The 14,128-nt window shown below is 40.1% G+C and overlaps 1 protein-coding gene across 1 annotated transcript in view; it reads left to right on the top strand.

Annotated features, from left to right (window-relative positions):
• Positions 1 to 14,128, top strand: part of ksr2 (kinase suppressor of ras 2) — a 402,678-nt gene that overhangs the window by 285,480 nt on the left and 103,070 nt on the right. The window contains exon 14 of the mRNA XM_069933137.1: positions 9,348 to 9,396. Coding sequence (XP_069789238.1) covers positions 9,348 to 9,396 — 49 coding nt within the window. The remainder of the gene's footprint in view (positions 1 to 9,347; positions 9,397 to 14,128) is intronic.

Raw genomic sequence — 14,128 nt, 5'->3', positions numbered from 1 at the left:
AAAATGCAGTAGAAAATCCATCCAAGCTCTTCAAACAACTTATCAGCTCAGTGATAATAGGGGCCTTCAACAGTGTTGTCAAATGGCCAGTGGCAAATCTCTGGGCAGTAGCCCTGAAATTGCACCCCCTGTTAAAACTTAATGATTTCACCCCGCAACCATCCCTCGCCGCCGCTGCTCCATCCTCTTCGCCTTCCCTACCTGTCCTCACCACCTCTTCTCCACAACCTGTCCCTTGCCTTTTCGTTCTGCCAACCCTGCGTCACAGGAGGGAGGAAGGGATGCACTGTATGGCAGTGGTCAGCTCCATGTGGTATGACAGCAATCCAGTCACTTTGATGAACTCTGCGGCTGGGTCGTACCAGTTATCATCGGAAATTATTTTCTGCATCGGTTTTTTCTCTTTTCCTGACCTGTGTTTTCCGTATAAATGATTATGATCCATCAACTGACTTTGTTAATGTATCTATAAATTAGAGACTTGCTACAAATGAAAATATTAGTGGCTATATTAAACAAATGGTACTGGTGCAGTTCTTGGCTGTATCATCTTCTATTTCCCCCACTCAGATGGCATTATTCAACACAATTTTTTTTATATATAAAGTATTTCCTATCATTGGTCCTGTACCAAGTAAGAACATTAGTGATTTCCTGCAAGGAGTGGTTCTTGGTTGTTAGAAGCACATTTCTCAGTCAACACCCCTTCCCAGATTATTGGACTCTGAACATCATTATATGAATAAACATGCTTTATTTGGTGAAGTACACTCAAATCCTTGCCACTACTCCTTACAGACAGTGCAGAATTCGAACCCCAACCGTGCCACCCAACATATCTTGTAAATTTCACATGTTGTGTAATATTTAAAAATATAAGTTCTAATATAAATTACCAGTAGGTTTGATCTTTTACTGATCTGTTGAAATATGAACCAGTTTCATCTTCTTTCACATACAACAATTCGTGTGTATTTGCTGTGGTTTGTTGATGTCCGATAACGAGCCAGGCAACACAGAGAATTCTTCAAGAAGTAAAACCTTTATAAGTAAAGGCTGAGACAATCAGAGAATAAATCCCTAACTCTCTGCTGGACACAGGGAGCACCCTCTTTTTATGTTCAAGTTCTAACCTTGCTTGTACAATCCATCATTCTCCTATCTTGTCCGTGTATTGATTCAGGACAGTCCGTCAGTCTCCTTATCTTAAGCTATATGTCAGTTCTTTAACTTGCCACTATTATCTCTTAGTTGTTTCTTATCCGGTCTCAAACTACATGTTTTTACTGTCTTGCCATGCTTATCTTTTACTGCATTCTCTTATCAGTGGTTATTGGGGGTCCATATTACGTGTCCTGGTACCATCCTTTTGGTTACATAGATACAGACCAGATAAAAAGTAACTTGTCATCCATAGTAAACAAAATAACTTGCCTAACAGGATACTTAAGCTTCCCTAGCAATACAGAGTAAAATGTAAAAGTAATTGTTTAAGAATATAAAATAAGGTCACAAAGTTATGGGCTACATAGTAATGGGTTAATTAATGCATACATAATGAATAGCACATAGGTATATTTTCCATATATTTAAAGCCTTTGGTGATTGTGGGGGGGGGGAGGGGGTGGGGGGGTGGGGGGGTGGGTGTGATGAATGGCCATGGCTAGGATTGGTGAGAGGAGGACAGTAGCACCCTCCTTCAAGTGGTGCCCAGGGCACATGCCCTGGTTGCCATACCCTAGATACGCCTATGCAAATGGCTCTTTCCCCAAACAACTTGCTCGTTGATGGTCATCTTTGGCTTTTTGCCAGAGCCGCTTAGCTCTGGAACTCATCACACCCTTAGTTACAGCATGATCCATAGTATTGAGTTCAGTTGCTGAAATGAGAATAAATTCCCCCGAAGTCAAGGCAGCATTTGACCAGGTGTGGCACCAATGAGTCCTAGAAATACTGAAATTAACATGCCAAAGTTTGAAGTCATGCATCACAAAGGAAGGAATCCTAGGAGGCCTTACTTTAGGGATACAGATTTGGCTTGCCCAGAGAAGGCTGAGTTTATATTCTCCGTGGAGGTCTGTGATCAGTGGGGTTCCACAGGGACCTGTCCTGGGACCCCGCCTCTTTGTGATTTTTATGAATGACCTGGATGAGGAATTGGAGGAATGGGTTAGTAAATTTGTGGATTACATGAAAGTGGGTGGTGTTGAAGATAATCTGGAGGAATAACCAGTTGCAAAAGGACATTGATAGGATGTAGACCTGGGCTGAGAAGTGGCAGATGGAGTATAAACCAGAAAAGTGTGAAGTGGTTCATTTTGGTAGGTCAAATTTAAGGCAAAAATCAATGTTAATAAAAGGTCGTGGTTAGACTCCCCTGGAATATTGTGCTCAGATACAGGTCACCTCAGAGGATGGATGTGGATGCTATAGGGAGAGTGCAGAGGATATTTACAAGGATGTTGCCCAGACTGGAGAGCATGCCTTATGAAGATAGGTTGAGTGAATTATATTTTCTTCTTGGAGCAGTGGAGGAGGAGGGGTTGACCTGATAGAAGTGTACAAGATGATGAGAGACATTGATCATGTGGATGGCCAGAGAATTTTTCCCAGGGCTGAAAAGGCTAACATCAGAAGGCATAGTTTTAAGGTGCTTGGGACTATGTACAGGGGCAGGGGGAGTGGGTGGGAGATGGGATTTTAAGAGGCAAGATTCTCACAGAGTGATGGGTGGATAGATAGAATGTGCAACTAGCAATGGACGTGGAGGCAGGGACAATAGGATATTTTAATAGACTATTAGAAAAGAATATGGATCTGAGAAAAATGGAGGGTTATGCAGTAGGGAAATTCTAGGCAGTTGATAAAGTAGGTCATTAGGTTGGCACTACACTGTTGTAGATTTCTATTCTATGTTCCAAGGTAGTTATCGGATGTAAATCAGTCATGTATTCCCTCCAGTGGCTAGTGGCAGTGTGTGTATTGCAGATATTCAGCTAAGCTACGCTGGCATCACCTTCCAACCCTATGAAGGACAAGGGCAGCAGGCAGATGGTATCACCAAATATGCTGGTTCGCTTCCAAGTTGCACACTCGTCCGACTTAAAAATATAATGCTGACTTTTTATCATCGAGTCGAAATCATGAATTTCTCTTCCCGACTCAACAGCATTGAGTGAGTACCTCAACCAGTGGTTTCAAAGATCAGTCTCCCACCAGTTCCTCAAGGGCATTTCAGGAGGGGCAATAAATGTTGGCCTTGCCAATGGCTTTCAGATCCCCAAAAAAGAATAAAAATGTAATTATTTATGATTATTTTTACATTTTATTTTTGCAATTATTTTTACACCTTCTAGGATGGCATAATGTACTATTTTTCATCCTTGTTATTTGCAATTAACCTATTGTGGTATTTCTGAATGTAATTGAACATTTTCCTGAGTTTTCTTGCTGTCCAACCGACTCAGCATAGTTAGAAAAATTCAACCCAGCCACTGAAGACTAAAAGATATGGAAAAATATCTCTGGAATCTATTGATTTTTGTGTAGTGTTTGACATTTAAGATTTTTGTTAAAAAATCTGAAGATCTGGAAATCTCAAATAAAAGCAGAAGATGCATGAAACACACCAGCAGTAGCTGTGGGAAAAGAAGCAATTTCAAACTGAAGACCCTTTACCAACACTCAGTTTTGTCGGAGGCTTGAGATACTGTGGTGAATCAATGCTGAGCTGTCAGTCTTCCACTTGCCTAGTCCTGCTTTACTGACATTGGCCGTGTATTATCTCTACCATTAAAGACACTCCCCTTGGGTATAACTGTGTATGAACCCATTGTCTTTCATTATTGTACCATTAGTTTCTGCTAATAAAAGCCATGATTATGGTTTGACTTCACTGCCTTTGTCGACTTCATGAACTGGCACTTCAGATACCAGCTGAATTATGAATTGTTAACATTTAAATTCCTTGTGAATTTTTAGTCGAGGCAAGTGATCTACTGTGGCTCTGATTCTTTCAGAGACCATGAAAGTTTTATTTTACCTCATCAACTCACAGGGAATTGTTTTCTACCCTTCTAGAAAATATGTAGTATAATAATAATAATTTAGTAAAAGCAACAACTGCATCAAAGGAGAACTTGTATCAATTATAAGATCATTAGAAATCAAGTGCTCTTTAAAGCACTTTGTCTTTGAACTTGAAAACAATTGCATAATTGCTTCATGTTTGTTCTTGTAGATAGATGTGCAGCCTGCTTCAAAGGGGCCTTCAATAGGGAATCTGTGGAATTTCTTTTAAACCTCCGTTTTTATTGGGATTTTCATCCTGTATCATGTTGCTGTTGTTTTCACCAATTTTTCTGCGGAAGTCGGAGTTCTGCTGTAAACAAAGCAGCTGACCTGGAAATTTAGTAGCCATCACAATGAGCTGCTTGTGTGACCTCCCAGCCCATCAGAATTTCACTCCGTTGGCATTTCATATAATTGAATGTCCTCAGCTCCTCATCCGTACAAGGGCACAATTTTATTTGAACTCGTTTTAGTTTGCAGGACAATTTATAGAAGGTTCTCAGCTGTGCTCGTGCACAATCTCGGATTGTCAGATACGTCATCCTCCTCAAGCACCCATTACGTACATTCCACCATTAATCACCCAGAAGAATAATTGTTAAATGCGCAGGAAGGGGTATGAAAGGACCACTGGTCCTCGACTATCAAAGAACAGCAGAATCAGAATGTATTGTCATGAATAAGGCATGAAATTCAGTGTTTTGTGGCACCATCATAATGCAAACATATTCTATCCATTTTATGACATCACTATAAATTAAAAAAATAATAGTGCATGAAAAGTAAGGTTCATTGTTTATTTAGGATCTGATGACAATGGGGAAGAAGACCTTGAGCTGTTGAGTGCTTGTCTTTAGGCTCCTATACCCTTTTCCCAATGATAGCAGAGTGAAGAGGGGGTCTTTGAGGATAGAGGCTGTTTTTTTTAAACACCACCTCATGTAGATGTTCTCGAAGTGAAGTCTGGTGCCTGTCACAGGCTGAGTTAACGACCCTCTGGAGTTTATTCTTGTCCTGAGATGCAACCAGCCAGAATGCTCTCCACGGTACATCTGTAGAAGTTTGAGATTTTTCAGTGATGTACATAATCTCCTCAGACGTCTCAAAGTATAGGCGCTGGTGAGCCTTCTTTGTGATTGCATCAACGTGGAGGCTCCAGGATAGAGCCTCAGAGATGTTTACACCCAGGAATGTAAAGTTCTTGACCCTCTCTACTCCTGATGAGGAGGAGTGGGTCATGTTGCCCTGACTTCCTTTTGAAGTCCGCAATCCTCTCCTTGGTTTTGCTGACGTTGAGCACAAGGTTGTTGTCATGACATGACTCAACGAGCTGATCTATCTCCCTCCTGTACACTTCCTCAGTGCTGTTTGTGATTCTGCCAACAACTTTGGTATCATCGGCAAACTAGACGCCGTGGAGTTCTCGACAACAAATTCACCAAACTTCTTGCGGAGTTTCTGGACATTGTCTCTCCCTAGTTCTCCACTACTACACCCAAGCATAATGTCACACACCACATTCTCACCCAAGGACCTCCTCTACGTACCTGAGCCCAACGCCTGCCAAATTGGGGCTTGCAAAACAAGAGTTCCACAAAATAGAGGAACTTGGAATCATACGCAGGTCTACTAGCCCGTGGGCCTCCCTGCTACATATGGTGCCCAAGGCCACAGGAGGCTGGAGACCCTGCATGGATTACAGGTGTCTCAACGATCCTACCACTGCAGACTGCTACCCTGTGCCCCATATACAGGATTTTACAGCTAATTTTCATGAGGCCAGGATATTTTCTAAAATTGGCTTGGTGCGTGGTTATCACCTGTAAACCAGGAGGATGTGCCCAAGACTGCTATCATAACACCGTTCGGCCTCTTCAAATTTTTGAGACTACACAAACATTCCAGTGACTAATGGACGCAGTGGGGTGTGACATGGACTTTCATATATTTGGATGATATATTTGACACCTGCAGCATCTGTGTTTACTCTGTCGCGACCTACAGGAGTTCGGGCATGTCCCCTGATGCAAAGACATGTATGACCAGCTAAGAGCAATGGACAGTAATAGCATCAGAGGTTTAGCCTCCTATCCCCGGTTCTGGGGGGTGAGGGGTGCATGTTGTGGCTCACCAAAGATTTAATTGAACCAGCTCGGGAGGTTCAGAGTGACATCATGATGTCACAATGCGATGAAGTAATTTAGAACACGTGGGGCTTTAAAAAGCTGCAGGTGACTGAGTAATGACATTTATTGAACTTCAACTCGACTACGTCTGATCATTTTCTCATTCTTCATTTCGCACTGCAACACAGTTGCTACAAGGATCATTTTTAGTGATTATCATAATCAGTAATGATAGTAAAAAGCCAAGATTTTATTGGTTGTGCGCCATTTGAATGTGATCTTTGTGTGTGGACTTCCCCTTTTACCATCAGATGATGGTGGGTGTTAGTTCAAAAGATGTGTCCAGCATCTGCAATGTCATCGATGATGAGCATCCAATAACATAAAAGACTTTTCTTGGAGCGAGTGAGAAAAATAAAAACCACAGCCTTTAATTAACATATTTATGAAATAAGTTGAATGTGAAAATGTGTTTTAAAGCTGCACTACATTGGTCCCACGCTATTTTTGTTTAAGACTGTAAAGGAGTAGAATTGCACAATTTAATAATGAATCCATTACATTAGAGTTGTGAACTCCTGGCCCATGAATGATCTTTCAGATTTATTGTCAGAGAATATACATGACATCACATATAACCCTGAGATTCATTTTTCCGTGGGCGAGGCAGAATTACCACGATTGGTAGTACAAAAAACTGTACATAACGTACAAATAAAGAACTGTAAACAGATAAGAAAATGTAAAGAAGCTGAGTGCAATACAGAGAGAATTTTAAAAAATCAATAAAATACAAAAGTAAGAGACCTTACTCTGATTGAGTTTGTTGTTGAGGAGTCTGATGGTGGAGGGGTAGCAGCTGTTCCTGAACCAGCTGATGTGAGTCTTGTGGCACCTTTACCTTTTTCCTGATGGTAACAGTGAGAACAGAGCATGTGCTGGGTGGTGTAAATCCTTGATGATCTCCGAGAGCAGTGTTCCCTGTAGATATTCTCAATGGTGGAGAGGGTTTTGCCTGTGATGTCCTGGGCTTTTTGGATGGCTTTGCACTCGGGAGTATTCGTGTCATCATACCAGACCTTGATGCAGCCAGTCACACACTTAGCACACACACCTATAGAATCTACAATCAAACATTCAAGCAGGTTCAACGCCACAAGAGTGGTATAAACTGGGCCACCTAATGTCCCATCTTAAGGTGTGAAACTGGAGGAACTCAGCAGATCAGGAAGCATTCACAGAGAGTAATGGACACTGAATATTCTCAGCCTAGTCCTTTTTTTAGGTTGACCTGTTAAATTCTTCCAACTTCTCATTGATTGCACAGGATTCCAGCATCTGCAGTTTTTGTGCTTCCACATCTCTCAATGGAAAACCTTGTGTATTCGGGCTGCTTGGGTGCAGATTTGTCTTTGAGTGATGACTGGTGAATAGTGGAGACAGGCGTCGTCCATTGTGCTTTCAGAAGTGGACACCTCAGACAAGGATGGCCATCTTTGAAAGCTCAAATGAAGAAAGAATGATTAGAGACATCATCTCATGGTCTGCTTGACAACCATTCTGATGGGGTCAGGTCCTTTAACCAGCAGAAGTAGGGCATTACCATCCACTGAAAGCTTGCTCCTGCGTTCAGACTCATGGTGCTCAGCAGCACTTACTTGTGCTATATAATTTCAAAATTGCCTATTGTTTAACATTGCATGGCAGTGAATTTTATGCTTATAATCCAGATTCATACTTGAAAGCAGAGAACCAAGTTGCAATATCCCAAAGCCTGCTCAGTGTATATAAAGTTGATTTTCAAGTTCAAGTTTATTATCATTCGATTGTCCAAGTATAACCCGTCGAAACAGCATTCTCTGGTCCTCAATGCAAAAACATGCAAATGCACCCCCAGACATAATACACATAGAGAAAATGATGCCTAAAATAAATAAATATTGTTTAATAAATTCTCGGAGGGTTTGAGCAGTTTATTCAGTTGTTCAGAAGTCTCACTGGCCGTGGTGGTGGCTCTGACACTCCTATATCTCTTCCCCGATAAGAGCAGCTGAAAGATGCTCTATGCAGGGTGGTAGGAGTCTTCAACAAATTTGCAAGCCCTCTTCAAGCAACAATCCCAGTAGATTAAATCAATGTGGGGGGGGGGGGAGCAGGGGGCGGTGGGGAGAGAGAGAGACTGCAGTTATCCTCTCTGGTTTGGGTCCAAGCCACTTGTGTGGTCTATTAAGTGTTTTCATCTGCACTTTGAAATTTCACCCTCTTTTACATTTTCCCCACATAAGGTCAATTAAATGTGAGCCAAACAGAGCAGTCTACAGTGAGTCTTGACTACGTAGTCAATATATTGATTCCCCATGAGGTTCTGTTTGCCTGCTTGTGGAACCAGTGATCTACACAACTGCCGACTATTGTCATTAGATGTGAGAAAGTGAATTATGTTGCAGGACTTGTATTGGTAATTTAGCACCATCCACAGGATGCAATGTTAAGTATGTAATAGACAAAACGACAAGCTAAGAGGTAAAACTGAAGTATTTGCAGCAATTTTGAGCCATTTTAACCATTATGATTTATTTGAGAATTGTTTTATTTTTGTTGACAAAGATTCCAGAATATGCTTTTGTCAGGGTGGTTAGAAGGATACGTTTTAAAATTTTTTCTTATTATTTTCCTTTCAATGGTAATCCTATATTCTAAAATTTCCTGTATTCCAAATATTTCTCAGGAATTGCCAGTTCATTTTATTCACATTTATTGTGCTCATTTCCATGTCCATTGAACACATGAAGTTTCTGTGGTATGATGACAGAATCGTAGATGTTGTTCAGATGTGTTTTGTGGGAGAAGTGGTCAGAGGGCAGTGCCAACCCTCTCACCTTCTGGGGCTCATCATTAATCAGCAACACCTGCTTTGCAATAACTGAGTTGGAACCAACAAAACCCAACCCAGACGTGCAATTTATTGGGTGGCACCACAGTTCAGTCAATAGGTTGCATAAAAAAATCTCAGAATTAACTGAGATAAACACGAGATATTAATTAACATGCCTGAAGCACTCCTGGGGAATTTTTGGTTTTTTTTTAAATGTGCGTGCCCTCTGTTTGAATGGTTAGGCTATGCTAAACTATGATTGTTTTTTTCTCTAGTGGAGGAAATCCAACACTCCGAGTGGAAGTGAATGAGCCCACTTCAGAGGTAAGTAAAGAGTAATTCAGTAAATTTCACAATATTCTTGCAGCAAATATCTTCATGAAATTTAAGCAGTAATAGAAATGAAGGCAGATACTAAATTTATCAAGAGACTTAATTTGAGAATAAGTGTCCTTCCTCCGAAAAAACTGAGCAAGCTAAGCCTTGATTTTCTCATCAGCTTTATTGTAACTTGCAGTAACTTGCTTCTTTTAACAGTGGCTGTAAAAAACATGGGGAAATCAAGGCTCAACAGTTTTTACAATAATGATGAGAACATTAAGTTTTGCTGTTTGATAAAAATGTCCTGCCTTGGTTCAATAGAATGCTTATAAGTTGTGCTGACCCTATTTCCTTTGTAGCTTTATGAATAAATAATAAAGAGCAGGATCAATCCGCAAATATCCAGGGAGATCATTTAATCTTTTGTCTGTGTTAAATAAGCTAGTTAACTCATCTTGGTGTTGATACATGATGCTTCTAATGTGTTGACAAGCCAAAGTATGCTTCCAAATGATGGCTGCGACTGAACTTAGCTTCATAATCGTCTTGGGTTTGAGTACAATATGGGCAGCATGTACAAAACAGGAAGCATGTTATGACTGGAAATACTTTTCTTCCAAAGCACCATATATTCTATTCCTTTAAAGTTGGCAAAACAGGATTCAAGCTAAAATCTAGAATAAGTATACAGAATGTTCCAAAACCACTTGTTTTGCATTATCAACTCAGAAGAATTACCACACCATTTCAGTCCACTTTATCATGTGCAATACTCTCTACTGCATCTGCAATAGTCATAGTTTGGCCAAATGGTACAATGGTAGGCTAAAGGCTTTGGCAGAGTGCAGGCCATTCCAAATTTTCAGACAGAAAGTCAAATTGAAAGTCTTCTGAGGAATTAAAAAGCAATGTACCTAATCTATTCTGAAGTACATATTCTTTCCTCAGTTCACTGAAAAGGGGAAAAAAAATGCAATTAATCCTGTGAACTATGCATGTTCCTGTGAGCCACACAGATTCTGGATACTAGTGGGGAAAAAAAAACATGATGCTCCCTTTCCATCCCCTAGCTGGATAGTACTTGCAGTTGGAGACTTGTGGAAAATTACACCTGAATGAGATACGGGAGAGCTGCCATCATACTTCTGCATACGTCAACGCATACAGAAAGAAGAGTGAAATGAACTGTTATCATGAAAGAAGTGCATCATTTCCTGTCTCACTTCACAGTTAATTGCAGGAAGAATTTATTCCAGGCAAATTTCTTGCTGCGCTTTGACTCAAACCCAAATTTTTCAATGACTCTTCCTTTACCCATCTGCCCAAGTAATCTTGAATATCGACACAGTTTTTACCACAACTGTTAATTAATTCGACACCCGCTCAACACGATTAAAAACATGTTTTACCTTCATCCCTTGGAATTGCTTACAAATAGATTCCTGGCTACTTTTTGTCTTTTATAACCTCTCAGCTACTGGCAACACATTTCTTCATTATTTCCTTGTCTCTGGCATCAAAAGTTTAAATAGATTTTGCTGATTTTTTTTGCTACTTACAGCCTGTATTCTAACTCAAGAAGAGGGTTTAGTTTTTAATTTTTATTATCTTCAATAATCCATAAATACCTTTTTGCCTCAGTTAACCTTCAGCTAACCATCTCAACCATGCTCCAGATACAAGACTAACAATGAGCACCATGGGATTGTCTAAAGCTTTCTTTTGCTCTTTTGACATCTCTACATCTCCATCTCAGGCAATAGGTTGGTTAAAATAATCTTCATGATACAAATTCCTCTACAGTGGAGAGAACTAACTCACATTGAGTGACTGCTTCAGAAAAAAGCCCACTTAGCCCACAATAGCTTATCACATTAATTTTCTGTCCCACCTCCAATCAGAATCAGAATGTATTGTCCTGAACAAGTCACGAAATTTGTTGCTTTGCGGCAAATAAATTACATTTTAAAAGTAAATAAATTAGTGCAAAGGAAGAGAAAGTAAGGTAGTGTTCATTCAGAAATCTGATGGGAAGAAGCTGTTTTTGTACTGATAGGTGTTCGTCTTCAGGCTCCTGTACTTCCTTTCTAATGGAAGCAGAGTGGCTGCTTTCTTAAATGCCACCTCTTGTAGATGTAATTCATGGAGTAAAAACTAATGTCCGAATGGTACTGGCCAAAATCACAACTCTGGAGTGTTTTCCTGTCCTGTGCACTGGCACCTCCATACCAGACACTGATGCCGCCAGTCGGAATACTCTCCATGGTAGCAAGAATCTAGCATCTCTTTGGCTTCTAGATCTGCTCCAATAATGCCCCAGCATCAGGTCAAAGAATTGCAAATCTTTAGTATTAACAAAATAAAAACTTTGGTACTTACAATTTAGATTAACAATTACTGATGAACACCCTTTTATTTTAACAGATGTGGCTGTAGCTTGGTTTTAGTTGGTCTCCAAATCATTATTTTCCTCAACTGGCTACCTTGTCAACTTTAGCCTGCATAATTTCACTGCGGTCCACTCCAACCTTACCCTCTCTGCAACTTAAAACCTGCTTGTCCCATTACTTTTCCAGTTCCTTAACCTGGAATGTTGCATCTGTTTCTTGCCCACTGATGCTGCCTGACCAGCAAAGGATTTTTTGTCTTTTTGTCAGACTTTCAGTATCTGCAGGTGTTAGTTGCAACCAGTAACTCATTTGAGGTTTGTTTTTTGAAAAAATCTTCTTTTGTAGTTGCAAATTTGTTCTGAGTTATAATACTCATACTGATTTAATGTGCTTTAAATTAGTTTGTCAAAATCATTGCTTCCCCACCTTCAGGCAGCTTAGAATCAACGTTCCATAAAATGGGACTAAGTTTTATTTTGCAAGTATATCATTTACTGAGATGATGACAAGAAAATGAGTACACAACATTAATTAAGTAAATCCGTTTCCATGGCCTTAAAATAAGGACAGTGCTACATATGCAAGATCACAGAATGGTTCTTACACAAAAGGGCTCTGTTTGCTCTGTGAGACTCTACTAGCTTGTAGTAAAAGCAATCTATCACTAAGTCCTCTGAAAAAGCTTTCCATTTCAACTATTTCCAGCTCTTTACAGTTGAATTTGCTGCCACACCTATTTCAAGAGTGCATTTCAAACACTGATCACTTGCTCTGTATAAAAAATATCCTTAATTTCTTTTGCTGAACACCTAGATTTGCATCCATTAATTCCTGACCACTAGATCAAAGGGAACAACTTCTTTATCTATCCTCTCTATACTTTATACTGGGCAGCATGGCCTAGTGTAGTGGTTAGCGTGATGCTATGACAGGGCCAGCAACCTGGGTTCGAATCTGGTACTGACTATAAGGTGTTTGCCTATTCTCCCAGTGGGTTTTCCTTGGATGTTCCGATTTCCTTCCACCCTCCAAAATGTAACAGGCTGTCGATTAATTTATGTGTAATTGTGCAGCACAGACTTAAATGGCTAGAATTGGGGTCTACCCTGCTGTAAGTAAAATTTAAGAATCGAAATTTATCCGACCCTCTCAAGGTCCTAATTACCTCTGTCTTTCCTCGCAACTTCCTCTGTTCTGAGAGTTCACACTCAACTTCGCCGATGTTTCCACATAATTAATCTCCATCATCCCTCATTAAATCTCAAGCATCCGCAGTGTGGTACCTAGATATAAACACAATACAACAGTTATCACTATATCAGTGATTATATAAGCACTTTTAACCACTTATCAACCTGCCCTAAAAGCATGCCCCTGGATATCTTTGTTCTTCTACCTCATTTAAGAAGCCCTATTAGAAATCCAAAACATTTAGTTATGAAGAAAAGGATTTGTCCTGTATTGGCACCAAGGAAATTCCACTGTACAATATCCAATCTTTAATCTTAAAAACAACCTTTCATCTTTTTATTGCTGCCACCCTGTGCTCCGTATGGCATTTACGTTATAATCTATCTCATTCTGTACCTGGATGGTTGAAGCCCCCTCCACGATTACTTTCTCTGGAAGTTTCTCACAGATTTGCTCCTCAATATCCTTTCCAATAAGTTAATGACTTATTTGCATTTGTTATTAATGAGCAAAAGTATTGCTCGGTTCACCAGATAAACTGTTTTGACCGAATCAAGCTTATTTGTGGCACAGTATGAAGTATCAACTGAAATGGATCACAAATATTATCAGTCTCTGAGTGAAGGATGGGTTCAGAATATGTTTTATTTCATTATGTCAATTCAAACTCAGTTGAATTTCAGCGAAAAGTCTCAAATATTATTCTATGAAAATAAATAGGTTTACTATATGGATCACAATGGCTGTGACTATGGTTCAGGGCCCTTCATGTATCCAGTACATAGCAGAGAAAGGTAACTGGATGCAGTGAACTGGGATTCACTGGTAGTGTGTTGTGCTGATGGCTGGCCCCACCTCCTGGCTTCACCCTCATCTGCTCACTCAATACCCTGGTTTACTGCCTAAACCTAAAACCCTTCTGAAGACGACTGTGAGACCCTACCCTTAGTTATAAGCTAATAAAAGCATTTGTTCTCCCTCCAGCTATGAGAGCTTTTATTCACGCTACACTGGATACATGTGCAATATCCCCTTCAACCCCTTTTGCATTGTATAGCACACATGATGCACTCATACATAAGCAGGCCTTCAAAACATATGTCCTGCTTGGTGGCCAAAGAATAAACAAGTCACAGACTCTGAGGTCCTTCTGG

The sequence above is a fragment of the Narcine bancroftii genome, chromosome 4 (assembly GCF_036971445.1).
Source record: "Narcine bancroftii isolate sNarBan1 chromosome 4, sNarBan1.hap1, whole genome shotgun sequence".
In the NCBI taxonomy this organism is placed as follows: domain Eukaryota; kingdom Metazoa; phylum Chordata; class Chondrichthyes; order Torpediniformes; family Narcinidae; genus Narcine; species Narcine bancroftii.
Note: the sequence above shows the minus strand (reverse complement) of the source record. Positions and strands in the feature narration are given on the sequence as shown.